Source organism: Nelusetta ayraudi, unplaced genomic scaffold (assembly GCF_046127955.1).
Source record: "Nelusetta ayraudi isolate G7.1 ecotype Tasmania unplaced genomic scaffold, CSIRO-AGI_Nayr_v1 ptg000175l, whole genome shotgun sequence".
In the NCBI taxonomy this organism is placed as follows: domain Eukaryota; kingdom Metazoa; phylum Chordata; class Actinopteri; order Tetraodontiformes; family Monacanthidae; genus Nelusetta; species Nelusetta ayraudi.
In genome coordinates this window covers 824,219-837,069 of record NW_027466224.1, presented here as the reverse complement: position 1 = coordinate 837,069, position 12,851 = coordinate 824,219, and the positions used below count along the sequence as shown (strand labels likewise).

The following is a 12,851-nucleotide window of genomic DNA, read 5'->3' as shown; positions in this document are numbered from 1 at the left end:
TATATTGATTAATCTTTATTTTTGTTTTGTTTTTCCACACACAAGCACACACACACTAGAAAAGCGGAACTCGTCTGTGCATTGACCAGGCGGGGGCAAACTACGGCCTGGGGGCCATATGCAGCCCATTAAGCTTTTTGTCAGTGAGTCCTACAATAGCTGTATTTCCTCCATTTCGTCAGTGTTTTCAGAGTCATTTCAATAAAGAGCTAAATACTGTGAGGCTTCAAAGACCCTGATTTAGTTGTAACTCTGCTTTGGTTCATTTTCAGTTGACATTAAAGCTACATGATACGTTTTCTACAGATCCCTGATACATTCTTACAGGCCTCTCTGTCACATTTTGCAACCCATTCTGGCCCCATCAAGTCAAAGATTTGCCGACCCCTGGTATAAACACTCAGCCAATCAGAAAGTGACGCTGCATTTATTTATTTACTATAGTTATTATTATAGTAATAATAATAATTTCAATTATTATTACTACTATAATAATAATAATAATAATCAACATCATCATCAAATCATGATCATATAAACAAAGTGATGACACATTGGAGCCACATTTCCCCCCCCATAATTTCCACGACTCCAGACATCAGGAGCTCATCTGTCAGTCATCCATCATCAGTCCCTCGTCCGGCTTCGTTTAAAATCATCATTAATAAATACAAGAGATTTTTCTACAAAACACACGCCGGCGCCTCCTTCAGGACACCGATGACGTCGCTCTGCTGTCCTGATCCGTTCCAGTCAGCTCGCAGTTGAACTGCAGTCTGAAAGCGTCCAGCAGATGGGGCACTGCCTCGTCGACGCTGACGTCCCTCTTCAGCAGGGCACTCAGCGACGTCACGCCCTTCCCCTCGATACCACACGGGACGATGTGGTCAAACCACGACAGGTCGGTGTTGCAGTTCAGCGCCAGGCCGTGAGAGGTGACGTAGCGGCCGCAGTGGATCCCTGCAGAGACATCGCGTGGTTAGCAGCCGTCGTCTGTAACACATGTGATGCACCGGGACGCGTCAGCCAATCAGAACGAGAACGAGTCAAGACACAGCCGCACGAACGACACTGTGGTGTCAAACTGGGAAAATAAAACTCTTCTGTGGGGAGGAGCAGTTCTGATTTTTTTGAAAGACTTAAAAGTCCTGGACTTTTAAAAACTACAATAGAAAGCTTTATTATGTACCATGTTTCAGGTTAAAGTTCATCCTGTCAGCTGTTTTAATCTTCATTTTATTTTGCAGGCTGCAGTACCTCCAGTGACCACTGGGAACTAATAAAACAAAAAGCTGCATCGCCTGATATCCAGTTTGTCTACATATCCATGGTATTCACCAGGCCTGTTTCTAACTAGAGCACAGCATAAAGGCTTGAGTCCAGATGGACTTCCGCTGGTGGTCCTACCCATGGCGCAGATCTTGCTGTCTCCAACCCAGACTCCGGTGTGAGGAGACGTGGAGGCCTCCACCCCGAACCTGCTGCACACCGAGATGATGGTCTTCTCCAGCTCGGCCACATACCAGCGGACGCTCTGCAGGGGGGGGGGCAAACATGAGCCAGAGACAACTTCACCTTACAAGACTTCAAGAAGAAGAAGAAGAAGAAGAGGAGGAGGTGAAGAAGAAGAAGAGGAGGAAGAGGTGAAGAAGAAGAAGAGGAGGAAGAGGTGAAGAAGAAGAAGAGGAGGAGGAGGTGAAGAAGAAGAAGAAGAAGAGGAGGTGAGAAGAAGAGGAGGTGAAGAAGATTTGATTTGATTTTTACAATCACATTTATTTACAAAGTACAGGCTAAAAACTTATGCACCTTTCCGAACATAAATAAATGATTAAAACAAAGAAATAAATGAACTAAAAAATAAGAAGAAGAAGAAGAAGAAGAGGAGGTGAAGAAGAAGAAGAGGTGAGAAGAAGAAGAAGAAGAAGAAGAAGAAGAAGAAGAAGAAGAAGAGGAGGTGAAGAAGAAGAAGAAGAAGAAGAAGAAGAAGAAGAAGAAGAAGAAGAAGAAGAAGGAGAAGAAGAAGAAGAAGAAGAAGAAGAAGAAGAAGAAGAAGAAGAACCTCCAGCAGACCTTCTTGAAGCTGCCCAGGTGGAGGATCGGGTAGCAGACAAGTTGTCCCGGCCCGTGGAAGGTGACGAGGCCTCCTCTGCTGCTGCGGTGGACGTCGGCGCCCAGCTGGCGGAGCCGCTCCAGCATTTCCTCGGGGTAGGGCTGGTGGCGGATACCGGTGGTGTAGACCGGCGGGTGCTCACACAGCAGCACGGCGTGAGCCGGACCGGACCGGTGCCGGTCCACATAGAGCTGCTGCAGCCGCAGAGCCTTGTGGTAGGAGACCAGGCCCAGGCGGACCACCTCCACCAGCGGCCGGCAGCTGCTGGAGGTCATCCTGGAGCCGCGACAGGAGACACCAGTGGTGGTTCCGGTGGACTCTACACAGCAGTTTTACACAAACATCCGGCTGTCAGCGCAACACGACAGCGAGAACTACTGCTGGCAACCACCGCTAACACAGTCCCACTGTTTCCGGGTTTCATCCGTCACTGAAACTCTATTTTTTTTTTTAACCTGCTGATCTTCATTTTCAACAACTCCTCCACTGCCCGCTGGGCGCCATGTTTGTTTATCAACTTCTTCTTCGACGGTGATGACGCCTGTCAGGTCTGTCGGTGCTCTGCTGCCACCTGCCGAGTCAAAGCAAAACCGTTTTCAAAAACCAAATCCGTGATTTGGTAGATATTCACACCCATACTGGCTCAGGCGGAAAATAGTAAAAATATAGTTCTGAATCAAGAGAGAGAAATATAATAATACTGTAAATTTGGCCCATGGGCAACCGGGAAATTTTGATTGCAAAATGATTGTTTGTCTCTGTCTATCCCACCTGGCAAGTTATGTGTTGTTGTGATTCTTCTGTTTTATGTTGAAGACCTACAATTTTGCAAACTTTGCACATTAAGATACTTTTACATTGAAGAGCTACATTTCTGTAAACGTTACAAATGCTAAATAAAGTTTTTTTTGTTTGTTTTTTAAAGATAGAAAAAGAGAAGAAACGAAATCAAAACCCATCCTAAACAAGCGAACAAGAACAAACACGCTCCTTTCTTGTCTTAAACGCAGGACTGGCGGGTTCGAGAAGGGGCGGGACTTATCGCTCTACTTCCGCGGGCCTCGGAGGGGGGCGGGGTTTGTTTTGAGAGCGCCAGCAGTTTGGAGAGACTCGGCAAGGAAGATGGCGACCGAGAGGTCCGCCGAGCTGCCCGACAAACCGGCCAGCAGGCTGTGCTGGCCCGGGGCCGACACCGAGCCGGGGCCCAGCCCAGCGGAGTGCGAGGAGCACAAGTTCCCGGTGTGTGCGGAGGGCCAGTCCGCCAACCCCTGGTCGTGCGGGCAGCCAGCCTTCCCGCCCCGCCGAGGAGCCGGCACCGAGGAGCGGCTGCCGCGGAGGACCGAGCCGGAGAGGAGCAGCGGCAGGCGGGGCGGGAGGGACAGCGACACCCGGAAAGGTTGGTGTGTTTATCGGTAGCGTTGCAACGTTCAGCCCTGTTCGTCCAGGCCGCGGGTCCTACGCACACTCACTCACCCACCCGCAGGAGCAGGTAGCGAGGCGGCCGGAGTCCGGCAGCCCGGACTTTGCTCGAACTTTACCGAGCTGAACGGGGCCTGAGCCGCCGCCGGGCTATTAGCCGTTAGCTGCGGCTGGCAGAACGAAGGCAGAGCGGCTCCCGTTCTGGAAGTTCTGAATGAAGGTGCCGCTGGCAGCTGACTGCGCCGTGGATCGATCGCTATCGATCGGTGTCGTCACGGCGGAGATCGGCCGTGATCAGCTGACTGGAGGAGGACTAGTCCGGACGTGTTCCTGCTTAGAGGAGGAGGAGGAGCTGTTGTTGTTGCGACCCTAGTCTAGTGTTGTAGTCAGGACTGCACCAACCGAGACCAGGACACTATCAAGACTAGAGAGTATCAAGACCGAGACCAGACCAAGACAGTTGGGGTTCGAGACCAAGACTTTATATATCAAAGAAAAATAACAACAAAACAGGAAAAACGATCTTTTTTTGAATTCCAGTTTGCTTCTAAGTCGAACAGCAACATCTATTTTCAGCAAGGTATCTTTTAATCGTTTTCTTGAACATTTTGCTGCTTTGCCAAATATGTTGAACCATTAAAAAAAAAAATAACATCAACTTTGCTTCAGAGAATTCAAAAATCAATGAACTGGGAATAAGGGGGCGGGGCGTCACTCTGGGTGTCACCGCCAGAGTGTGAAACAGCAACAGCTGGGTTCTTTTCTGTTATTATCGTGTTATTACACTGTTGGCTGAGTTCTCCACTGGTCTGGATCAAAAAAATCCCTTGTCCTGCCGGTCCCGAGACCCGGAAGAAGTGGTCTTGAGACCAAGACCAATCTCCAGTAGTTCAACACTATCCTGGTTTCCATCATAGTTCACTCATCACTGGAGGGTTATTGATGTCTCTGCTCTCACAGCTTCTTTTTAAATTAAAGATAAACTCCGGTCTTATTGATTGATTGATTGATTTTCTGTGGAAATGTTGTGAATTGACTTTAGTGAGACCAGGCAGTGCCCCCTGGTGGTAACCAGCGATCTTGTCTTGTCTTCAGAGTTCTTCATCTCTCCGGCCGTCCTGCCCAAAGTTCCTGAGGTTCTGCCGGTGCCGAGCGCGAAGCACAAGGTGAGACCATGATGATGTGACGATGTTGTGAGTCAGAGTGATTGAGCGGCAGATCATGTGCCATCGTCAACTCTGACCTCTGACCCTCCCAAACATGGGCAACAACATTCTACATGGACTGCAGCTCAAACCAGCCCAGTGCTGTGCATAGAAGCCTATTTAAAATTTTATAATAATTTGATGTATATGACACAACATCTATTTATATGAATCTACATCAAATTAGAATATCACGTAAAGGTTTGTTTTATTTTGGCAATTTAACATAAAAGATGAAAGCGACACATTTTATTGAGCCATTCCACGCAAATTGACATCTCAAGCAGTTCCTTGTTGTAACTTTGCTGATTAAGATTTTCAGCTTATTAAAACCACAAAGCCACAAACTCAGAAAAGTATTATAAAATTTGAGGGTTTTTTTGTTTGTTTTTTAAGCTGCAAGACCTGATCAGCAAAATGCAAAGAAATAAAAGCTTGAAATATATTGATTTGCATGTTATTCCTTTATATAATATGTCACATTCACCTTTTAAGTTGAACTGCAGAAATACAACAACTTTTTCAGGATATTCTAATTTTCTGGGTAGTACTGTATAATGATATATCTCATATACTTTTGTGTGTCTTTCTTTATTTCTATATTTGAATTATTCATTTGTATCTGTCTCTGTTTATATTGTGAGAGCTTTGTTGTTCATCCTGCAACTCACTCTGGCCCGTCTGCCTCTCTCCCTCTCCAATGTTTGACCCTCTGGAGTCTGGATCTGCTCTGTTGTGATTTAGCGATGGACAAATAAAAGTTGATTGGTTGGTTGATGTTTGCGTCACAGATGTTGGACGACAGAGAGGAGCTGAGGAGGAGGAACGCTGTGAGCCACAGGGACGATGAAGATCCAGTGAGTCTCAGACGTGGCTGTGTTTAAGTTGAGGATGGCGGACGACTGAAACGTGTTGTTGTTGTTGTTGTTGTGTTGCTGCTCTCAGGGAGTTCTGTCCGACTCTGAGAACGAGGAGCCGATTGGCTGGAGGATCAGAAACGTGTCAGCATTCGTCAGGAGGTCCAAACCGTTGGCGACCTTCAGCAGGTGAGCTGGACTGGACTGTGACCCTGCGAGCCTGCAGCGCCCCCTACTGACCGTGTGACCTTCTCTTCCTCAGTGGTGCTCCCAGGAGCCAGAGCTGCACTGAGCCGGTGGAGGAGGAGCGGGGGGGCAAGCTGAGGGTCGGGGGCCAGCAGGCGTCGCTGCTGAGTGGGCGGGTACGTCGGCACCAGAACCACCTGATCCCCATCACACCTCCACTTGACCTCCATTACACCTCCACCTGACCACCATCATACCTCCACCTGACCTCCATCACACCTCCACCTGACCTCCACCACACCTCCATCACACCTCCATCTGACCTCCATCACACCTCCACCACACCTCCACCTGACCTCTACCTGACCTCCATCACACCTCTACCTGACCTCCATTACACCTCCACCTGACCTCCATCACACCTCCATCTGACCTCCATCACACCTCCACCTGACCTCCACCACACCTCCACCTGACCTCCACGTTGCTCTGACGGTTCCCTGTGCTTCTCCTGCAGGTGGGCATCAGCCACAGCTATACGGCGGGGATCCTGCTGTCGTCAGAGAACAGCCGCTCACTCTCAGCCCCCATCATGGCCCCTGACAGGAAGCTCTCCTGGCGGGCTCCGCCCCTGGCCCTTCCCCTTCCCCGCCCCGAGCGCTCCGTCAGCCCCGAGAGCAACGACAGCATCTCGGAGGAGCTCAACCACTTCAAGCCCATCGTCTGCTCGCCCTGCACGCCCCCCAAGCGGCTGGCAGACGGGCGCCTGCTGCGGCCCGCCGTGGTCAAGGCCACGCCCAGGAACCTGAGCCGAGGCCTTCAGAAGGCCACCAGCTATGAGGCCAGCCCCGCTGTGCTGCAGAAGTGGATGCAGATCGAGCTGGACCGGCAGAACCTCCGGCTCAACTCCAAGGCCACCAGCCCCATCAAGGAGCTCCGTGACCAGCGCAAGGAGGAGGGGGAGGTGGAGGAGGAAGTGGAGGAGGCGGTGGAGCCAAGAGGAGGAAGGAAGTTGGTGTTCGAGCCCTCGGCCTCAGAAGCCGACGTCTTCCAGAGACAGTCGGTCCGGATCCGGGTCCCGGCGGTCCGCTTCAGTGGGGAGGGCGGCGCTTTCAGACAGGGGGCGGCCCTGGAGTCCAGCCTGGGTCGACCAGAACCGTGTGGCGGCGCCGTGTTCCTCAGCCGCAGGCAGTCCTTCTCGCCCTACACCAGGACCTCCAGCCTGCAGGCCAGCAGGTTGGTGGCCAAGGACTCGCAGGCCGACGGCAGGAGGGGCAGGAAGAGGGAGCAGAAGACCAAACACCTGGACCAAGACTGGGACCCGGGCCTGAAGAGGAGTCGTCCCCTCAGCCAGGAGCCTCTTGACGTGGGGAAGGTCCAGCAGGAGCGGCGGGACCGAGTGCTGGCCAGGAAGCTGCAGAAGCAGCTGGACCAGGAGAACGGAGACAGCCACACTCACCGTCACGCCTACCTCCTGCGCTCCTGGATCTCCAGTCAGAACCGCAGGAGGCGGGGCCTCAGGAGATCCCGCCGAATCAGCAAAAAGCACTAGGAGTCTGCTGACCCAGCACAAGGACAGCGAGTGATCGATATATGCAAACCCGACGAATGTCCCAAGAGAAAACTGATGTTTCTTTTCCAGCTTCTAGATTTTCACCAGCAGATCACCGACGTGAACTTCCGAGGCTGCAGCAGGTGTTTCCAGGTGTACATGGTCACGCCTGGTTCTGTCTGAGCAGTCCCAGCAACAGGAAGCATGAAGGTGTTCTTGACATCTCCCCAAGACCTCCGCCAGAGTCCCTGCAGGTCCTTCTGGATGTTCCTTAAGTCTTGAGGTGGGACCCAACCTTTCTGGAGCTCCAGGCGGATGTCCAGGCTCCTTCTGTGAACTTCTGCTCTGGACCACAGACTCAGTCTCCACTCTGGAAAGGCCCTGCGGGTTTCTTCAGGGGGTGGTTGTGATGTCACTTCCTGATTTGGAAACATCTCCCACTCTCTCTTCCTCACAGCCTCAGCTGAGCCGCAGGGCCTTGTGGGAACTGTAGTTGTAGAAACTGGAACAGAGCGACGAGACTCCTCCCACCAGGACAGAGAAAGTTCAGGAGGTTGAACTCTGTCCGTGTCATGTGACCGAGCAGCTTCTTCAGCAATAATTAAGTTCACGACTTCTGATTCTCCATCAAAAAAAAAAAATCACTAGAATGTAACTCTGAAACCTAACAGTGACTAAGAAGGTTGCAGTGAAACCTGAGACTGATTGGACATGTGGAGCAGAGAGGAGCCCTGGTCCTTTCTCAGCTGATTGGACAAGGAGCTAACCAGTCGATGCAGCAACAGCCATGGCGACGGTTAGCATGTTAGCGCCGTAAAAACACACTAGGACCAGCTGCTGCTCAAGTGTCTCTTCAGGCTCCTCCTCCTCCTGGATGTGCACCTGCTGTGAATCGGATGTCAGTTGTTGTGTAGCGGAAGCTGTCGCGTGCCAAATGTTTTTTTGTTTTCTTTTTATAAACTGTTTTGTGTACATTTAAAGACATATTTTACCTCCAACTCTGAGTCTTTCACTCTCTCATCCTCCTCAGTCCCAAAGCCATCAGCACACATTCCATCGTTAAAACAAATAAAAGCAAAGCATTTCAGGTGGTTTGGACAACAAAGTGAAGCTCTTTGACGGCGTCGTCAATGCAGGCGATTAAAGTTCAATTGTGGAAAACCAATCTATGGCCAGTATTCCTGAAAAATCAAACATTAAAGATGTTGATACTGGACGTCTGTATCAAGTGATGATGACGACACTATTTCAAAAATCCAGACATTAAAACAATGATAACACAAAATATCTTTTTTAAAAACAATTATCATGTACAAACATGGCTTTTCAGTCTTTACATTTTGCAAATAGGAACAGGTACATATCAAAAGATAAACATAGAATAAATAAACAGACAAAGAAAAGCAGTGACATTAAATATAACTAAAATATGCAAAAAACAGGATAAGCTAGAGGTTGTTTTTTTTCCATTACACGAAGGGCTTTCGTGTAAGAAAGAAACTCATGATGAAATGTGAAAAACTGAGGTTTCACTTTCATGTATTTTGACTTGTGTATATAAATTTTTCCGGGAATAAGAATGACTTTAACCAGAAAAGTCATCTTTTCTATTGTCATCGCAACAGAAAATTCAGCAAGGAACGTCCGGTCCGTCTTCATCCATTTCCGCTTCCGTGTAACTCGGTCGCCAATCAGCTTTGACGTTATTTGTGCGAGTCGCCAGCCGCCAATCAGAGACGTCCAGGTCACAGGCACAGCGGTGGAGAAGATGGCGGCGGCAAAGAACGGGAAGAGCGGGCTGCTGGAAAAAGTGAGAAATCGGCTAGTGTGTTGTGTTTTATTGGGAGGCGTCGGCTCGTTTTGGACCGCGTCCGCGGGTCACACTGTTGGCCGCAGCAGCACCAGTTTCCGGCTCGCCTAACGCCTCGTTTCGCTGATAGCCGGCTATGCTAACTTTAGCAGCCGACGGTCCACGTCGCCTCTCATGCAAACGGGAAATTGTAAGCAAGTGTTTCCGGCCGGATAAACTCTTCTGTTCGGTGTGTCGCTGCTTCATTCCTTTTAAACTGCAAAACCGTGTTCGCCGAACCGTTTAGTTGGCTTGTGTTTACCCAGGGGGGCTTCACAACTGTAGGTAGCATTAGCCGTGTTAGCATGAACGTGCTCCTCCTCTCTCTCTCATTGTAAATTATAAATTTTAAATTAAACGAATGCTATAAATATCAACAAACTGAAAGTGTGTCTGTGCATCTGATTATTATTACTATAATAATAATAATAATAATAAATAATCATAATCATCATCAGCTGCAGTAATGAAACACGCACTTTCGGTTTGTTTGTTTGTCGCGAGCGCCTCCTTGCGTCACAGGTGCAATCTGCACGCACCTCCACTCCCGACCTGCAGGCCCACTGCAGAGCTAAACTGAACTGAGAAAAGTAACCAACCACTTCAGGAAGTGATCCTCGTTCAGTTCGTTGACTGGGAAGATTTGTTCACAATCGATGCAGCTCCTACAGTGCTTTCCACCACTTCCTGTCTGTGACCTGCTCCAAGCGCCACCCTCTTGCTCAGCACTCTGCCGTCTGCGTTTCAGTGGCGAATCGACGAGAAGCCCGTCAAGATCGACAAGTGGGACGGTGCGGCGGTGAAGAACTCTCTGGACGACGCCGCCAAGAAGGTCAGCTGCTCGCCCCGTCGCCTCCTCTCAGCTTCCTGTGTGCTCGCCTGACTGACCTCCTCCTGCTCCTCCTCCTCCTCCTCCTCCTCCTGCTGCTGCTGCTGCGGCGACCCCTACAGGTGCTCCTGGAGAAGTATTGCTACCTGGAGAACTTCAACCTGGTGGACGGCCGGCTGGTCATCTGCACCGTGTCCTGTCTGTTCGCCATGCTGGCGCTGGTCTGGGACTACCTGCATCCCTTCCCCGAGTCCAGACCCGTTCTGGCCTGCTGCGTCATCTCATATCCTTCAAAGGCCACTGGCTAAGCTAGGCTAGGCTAACCATTGCATCTAGTGGCGTCTATGAATATAGCCCCAGTGCAGCTGTGGCTACACATGGAGCGCCACCACCTCTGTGAGTAGCTGCGTTTCCATGACCCCTAGAATTGCGCAAAACCTAAATATGGCCATAAAAATACTGGTGATGGAAACGGTTGAACTTGAAAAAAACCCTCTGAAATATGGCTAAACGGTTTTGACGCTGTCATGAGGCGGTTTTTCACACGTATCCATATAGAGGTATACTGTAAAAGTATCATGAAACACTTTTTTTCACATTTACATGTCTGTGTTCATGACTTGGCGTCACGTGACCACTTCTCTTCAGTGAAAATGGTGCGTTATGATTGGACGGAGGAGGAGACGGAAGAGAAAAATGTAACAACCATTCTGGACAACAAATAAAAGCAAACATAATTGGACGAGGATTGCGGTTTAGGTGCTTCATAACATTCACTGGAAGCGCCTGCATATCACAATTGTACTTTGTCGTCATTTCAGAAATGTTGCTTTTATTTTGTGAAACACTGTCATGGAAACGCAGCTATTGTGGTGTGAATGAATAATGGGTTCAATGTAAAGTGCTTTGCGTGCCGTGAACGCCACTGTTCCTCTTCCCCAGTGGCCACTCTAGGTACTGCAGGCTAGAACCACCAATTGGCCCAAAAAAAGGGAAAAATGGTTTTTGGGCCAATGGTATTATTATTTTTTGCTGCAGTACCTCAAGTGGCCACTGAGAAAATTTGTCTCTGGCATATTGCCAGTCCGGTGTCCAGTTCTTATAAAACATCCATGGATCAAGTGAAGATGTGGCTCTGATCACCTTGGTGGTCAGTGGGCGGGGCCTACGCGTCCCACGTGTGGTATCTGCTGTGTGTTTCTCCTGAGCCTCCGTCATCACGTACTTCATCATGATGGGCGTCCTGACCCTCTACACCTCCTACCAGGAGAAGAACATCTTCCTGGTGGCGCTGCACCAGGACCCGGCTGGCATGGACCCGGACCACATCTGGCAGCTCTCCTCCTCCCTCAAAAGGTCTGTTTGATGTTACCCAGCATGCACCCTGTCTGGTCTGTTTCTGAGCTCTGATTAGTCATGTGACTGACCTTATATGGAGATGGGTGGAGCTTCCACTTTTAAAAATGAAGTGCCAAAAAAAATTAAAACCCCACATTCTATGGTTTGGCCAGCAGTGGGCGCCAGAGTTGGCTGCAGAATTCAGACTCAAACATGATCGGCTGTTGATATGGGGGAGGAGCCATAAGTTCACGCCGTTACAAACTGGTTTCTGTTGGTTTAAACTGCTGGTCACAATCTCAGCCAAACGGCTTTAAAGTCCGTTTGGTCTGATTTGGTCTAACAGAGTCGCAGCGAGCAAACATGGCCATACAGTTGTGGGTGTGGCTAAAGTTTAGTAGCACTCACGCTGCCAATCACGGCTCACCTCCCGGTACCGCCCACACATCCTAATATGGTGGGTCCAAACCAACCACTGGGCCTCACGACCCAGCTCGCGGCTAACGCTAACAGCTAACGCAGGCATGGGCAAACGCAGGGCCCCTCTCCAGCCCCTCATTTCAGAGCCCATTGTGGCCCCACCAGTCAAAGAGGTTTGTGTTTGTGTGCACAGATTTGATGACCAGTACACGCTCAGGGTGACCTTCACCGACGGGAGGTCGCGGAACTGCCGGGAGGCCGAGTTCACCAAGTCGGTGGCCGTGTTCTTCGACGACGCCGGCACGCTGGTGATGGACCAGTTTGAGAAGTGCGTGTCGAGGCTGCACGACACGCTGGCCACTGACAAGAAGACCAAGTGAGGCCCCGGCAGACTCCAGGTCCGGACTCCCCCCTGGCCAGGGTCACATGACAGGAAGTGATGCCGTCCGTCCGTCTGTCTGTGAGCTACGTCGAAGGAGGGAAGCGCCTCAGCGTTGGCCTGGACTGGTCCCCACTGGTCTCACTGGGCCTGCTGGTCCTCACTTCTCCAACTGGTCCCCGCTGGTCCCCACTTCTCCAACTGGTCTCACTGGTCCTGCTGGTCCCCACTGGTACCACTGCTCTCCCCCACAGTTTTTTTTCTCACTTTCTGACATCATCAGTGTTGCAGTCACATGCCGCGCTGAGATTGGCTCCACTCATTGAAGTCGTCATTGACTTGTTGAATGCTGTTGCCTGCCACCAGTCAGCCAATCCCAGCCTGACACATCACCGGTGGGCGGAGCGACAGCATCGCAATTAAACCAGACCCAAAACAAATTGACGGTTGTTGTTTCAAATCATTTCCAGGCTTATTAGCACGGTTAGCATTCAACATGCTAGGAGTGCTAACAATGCTAAATGTAGCCGCGTGTTTGTGGCTGCCGCTTGTGTTGACCGCAGCAAATTCATTTCGAATATTTTCTTGAGCTTTTGTGTTTCTGTCACTGTGAAAATATTAAAGATGGATGTTGTTACAGCACTTTGTGTGTGTGTGTGTGTGTGTGTGTGTGTGTGTGTGTGTGTGTGTGTGTGTGTGTGTGTGTG

The 12,851-nt window shown here is 50.1% G+C and overlaps 3 protein-coding genes across 3 annotated transcripts; 2 read left to right on the top strand and 1 right to left on the bottom strand.

The window, feature by feature from the left end:
• Positions 1 to 92: 92 nt before the first annotated feature.
• lipt2 (lipoyl(octanoyl) transferase 2) lies at positions 93 to 2,526 on the bottom strand. The gene is made up of 3 exons (XM_076014896.1): positions 2,071 to 2,526; positions 1,408 to 1,534; positions 93 to 960 (listed from the first exon to the last, which is right to left on the bottom strand). Exons 1-3 carry the CDS (start codon positions 2,383 to 2,385, stop codon positions 710 to 712), a joined length of 693 nt encoding a protein of 230 aa, XP_075871011.1. The 5' UTR covers positions 2,386 to 2,526; the 3' UTR covers positions 93 to 709.
• Positions 2,527 to 3,091: 565 nt separating this feature from the next.
• On the top strand, positions 3,092 to 8,327 carry rnf169 (ring finger protein 169). The gene is made up of 6 exons (XM_076014895.1): positions 3,092 to 3,506; positions 4,625 to 4,695; positions 5,526 to 5,591; positions 5,680 to 5,780; positions 5,854 to 5,953; positions 6,295 to 8,327. The coding sequence occupies exons 1-6, from the start codon at positions 3,233 to 3,235 to the stop codon at positions 7,327 to 7,329; spliced, it is 1,647 nt and encodes a 548-aa protein (XP_075871010.1). The 5' UTR covers positions 3,092 to 3,232; the 3' UTR covers positions 7,330 to 8,327.
• Positions 8,328 to 8,997: 670 nt separating this feature from the next.
• Positions 8,998 to 12,786, top strand: spcs2 (signal peptidase complex subunit 2). The gene is made up of 5 exons (XM_076015061.1): positions 8,998 to 9,139; positions 9,927 to 10,010; positions 10,130 to 10,290; positions 11,229 to 11,363; positions 11,959 to 12,786. The coding sequence occupies exons 1-5, from the start codon at positions 9,098 to 9,100 to the stop codon at positions 12,143 to 12,145; spliced, it is 609 nt and encodes a 202-aa protein (XP_075871176.1). The 5' UTR covers positions 8,998 to 9,097; the 3' UTR covers positions 12,146 to 12,786.
• Positions 12,787 to 12,851: the final 65 nt, after the last annotated feature.

Coding starts and splice junctions, on each gene's coding strand:
- rnf169 (XM_076014895.1), top strand. CDS start 3,233: ATGGCGACCGAGAGGTCCGCCGAGCTGCCCGACAAACCGGCCAGCAGG. Junction 3,507..4,624: donor GGACAGCGACACCCGGAAAG/GTTGGTGTGTTT, acceptor TCTTGTCTTCAG/AGTTCTTCATCTCTCCGGCC. Junction 5,781..5,853: donor CCGTTGGCGACCTTCAGCAG/GTGAGCTGGACT, acceptor TCTCTTCCTCAG/TGGTGCTCCCAGGAGCCAGA.
- lipt2 (XM_076014896.1), bottom strand. CDS start 2,385: ATGACCTCCAGCAGCTGCCGGCCGCTGGTGGAGGTGGTCCGCCTGGGC. Junction 1,535..2,070: donor ACCTGGGCAGCTTCAAGAAG/GTCTGCTGGAGG, acceptor CCCCCCCTGCAG/AGCGTCCGCTGGTATGTGGC. Junction 961..1,407: donor CAGCAAGATCTGCGCCATGG/GTAGGACCACCA, acceptor ATGTCTCTGCAG/GGATCCACTGCGGCCGCTAC.
- spcs2 (XM_076015061.1), top strand. CDS start 9,098: ATGGCGGCGGCAAAGAACGGGAAGAGCGGGCTGCTGGAAAAA. Junction 10,011..10,129: donor TGGACGACGCCGCCAAGAAG/GTCAGCTGCTCG, acceptor CGACCCCTACAG/GTGCTCCTGGAGAAGTATTG. Junction 11,364..11,958: donor CTCTCCTCCTCCCTCAAAAG/GTCTGTTTGATG, acceptor TTGTGTGCACAG/ATTTGATGACCAGTACACGC.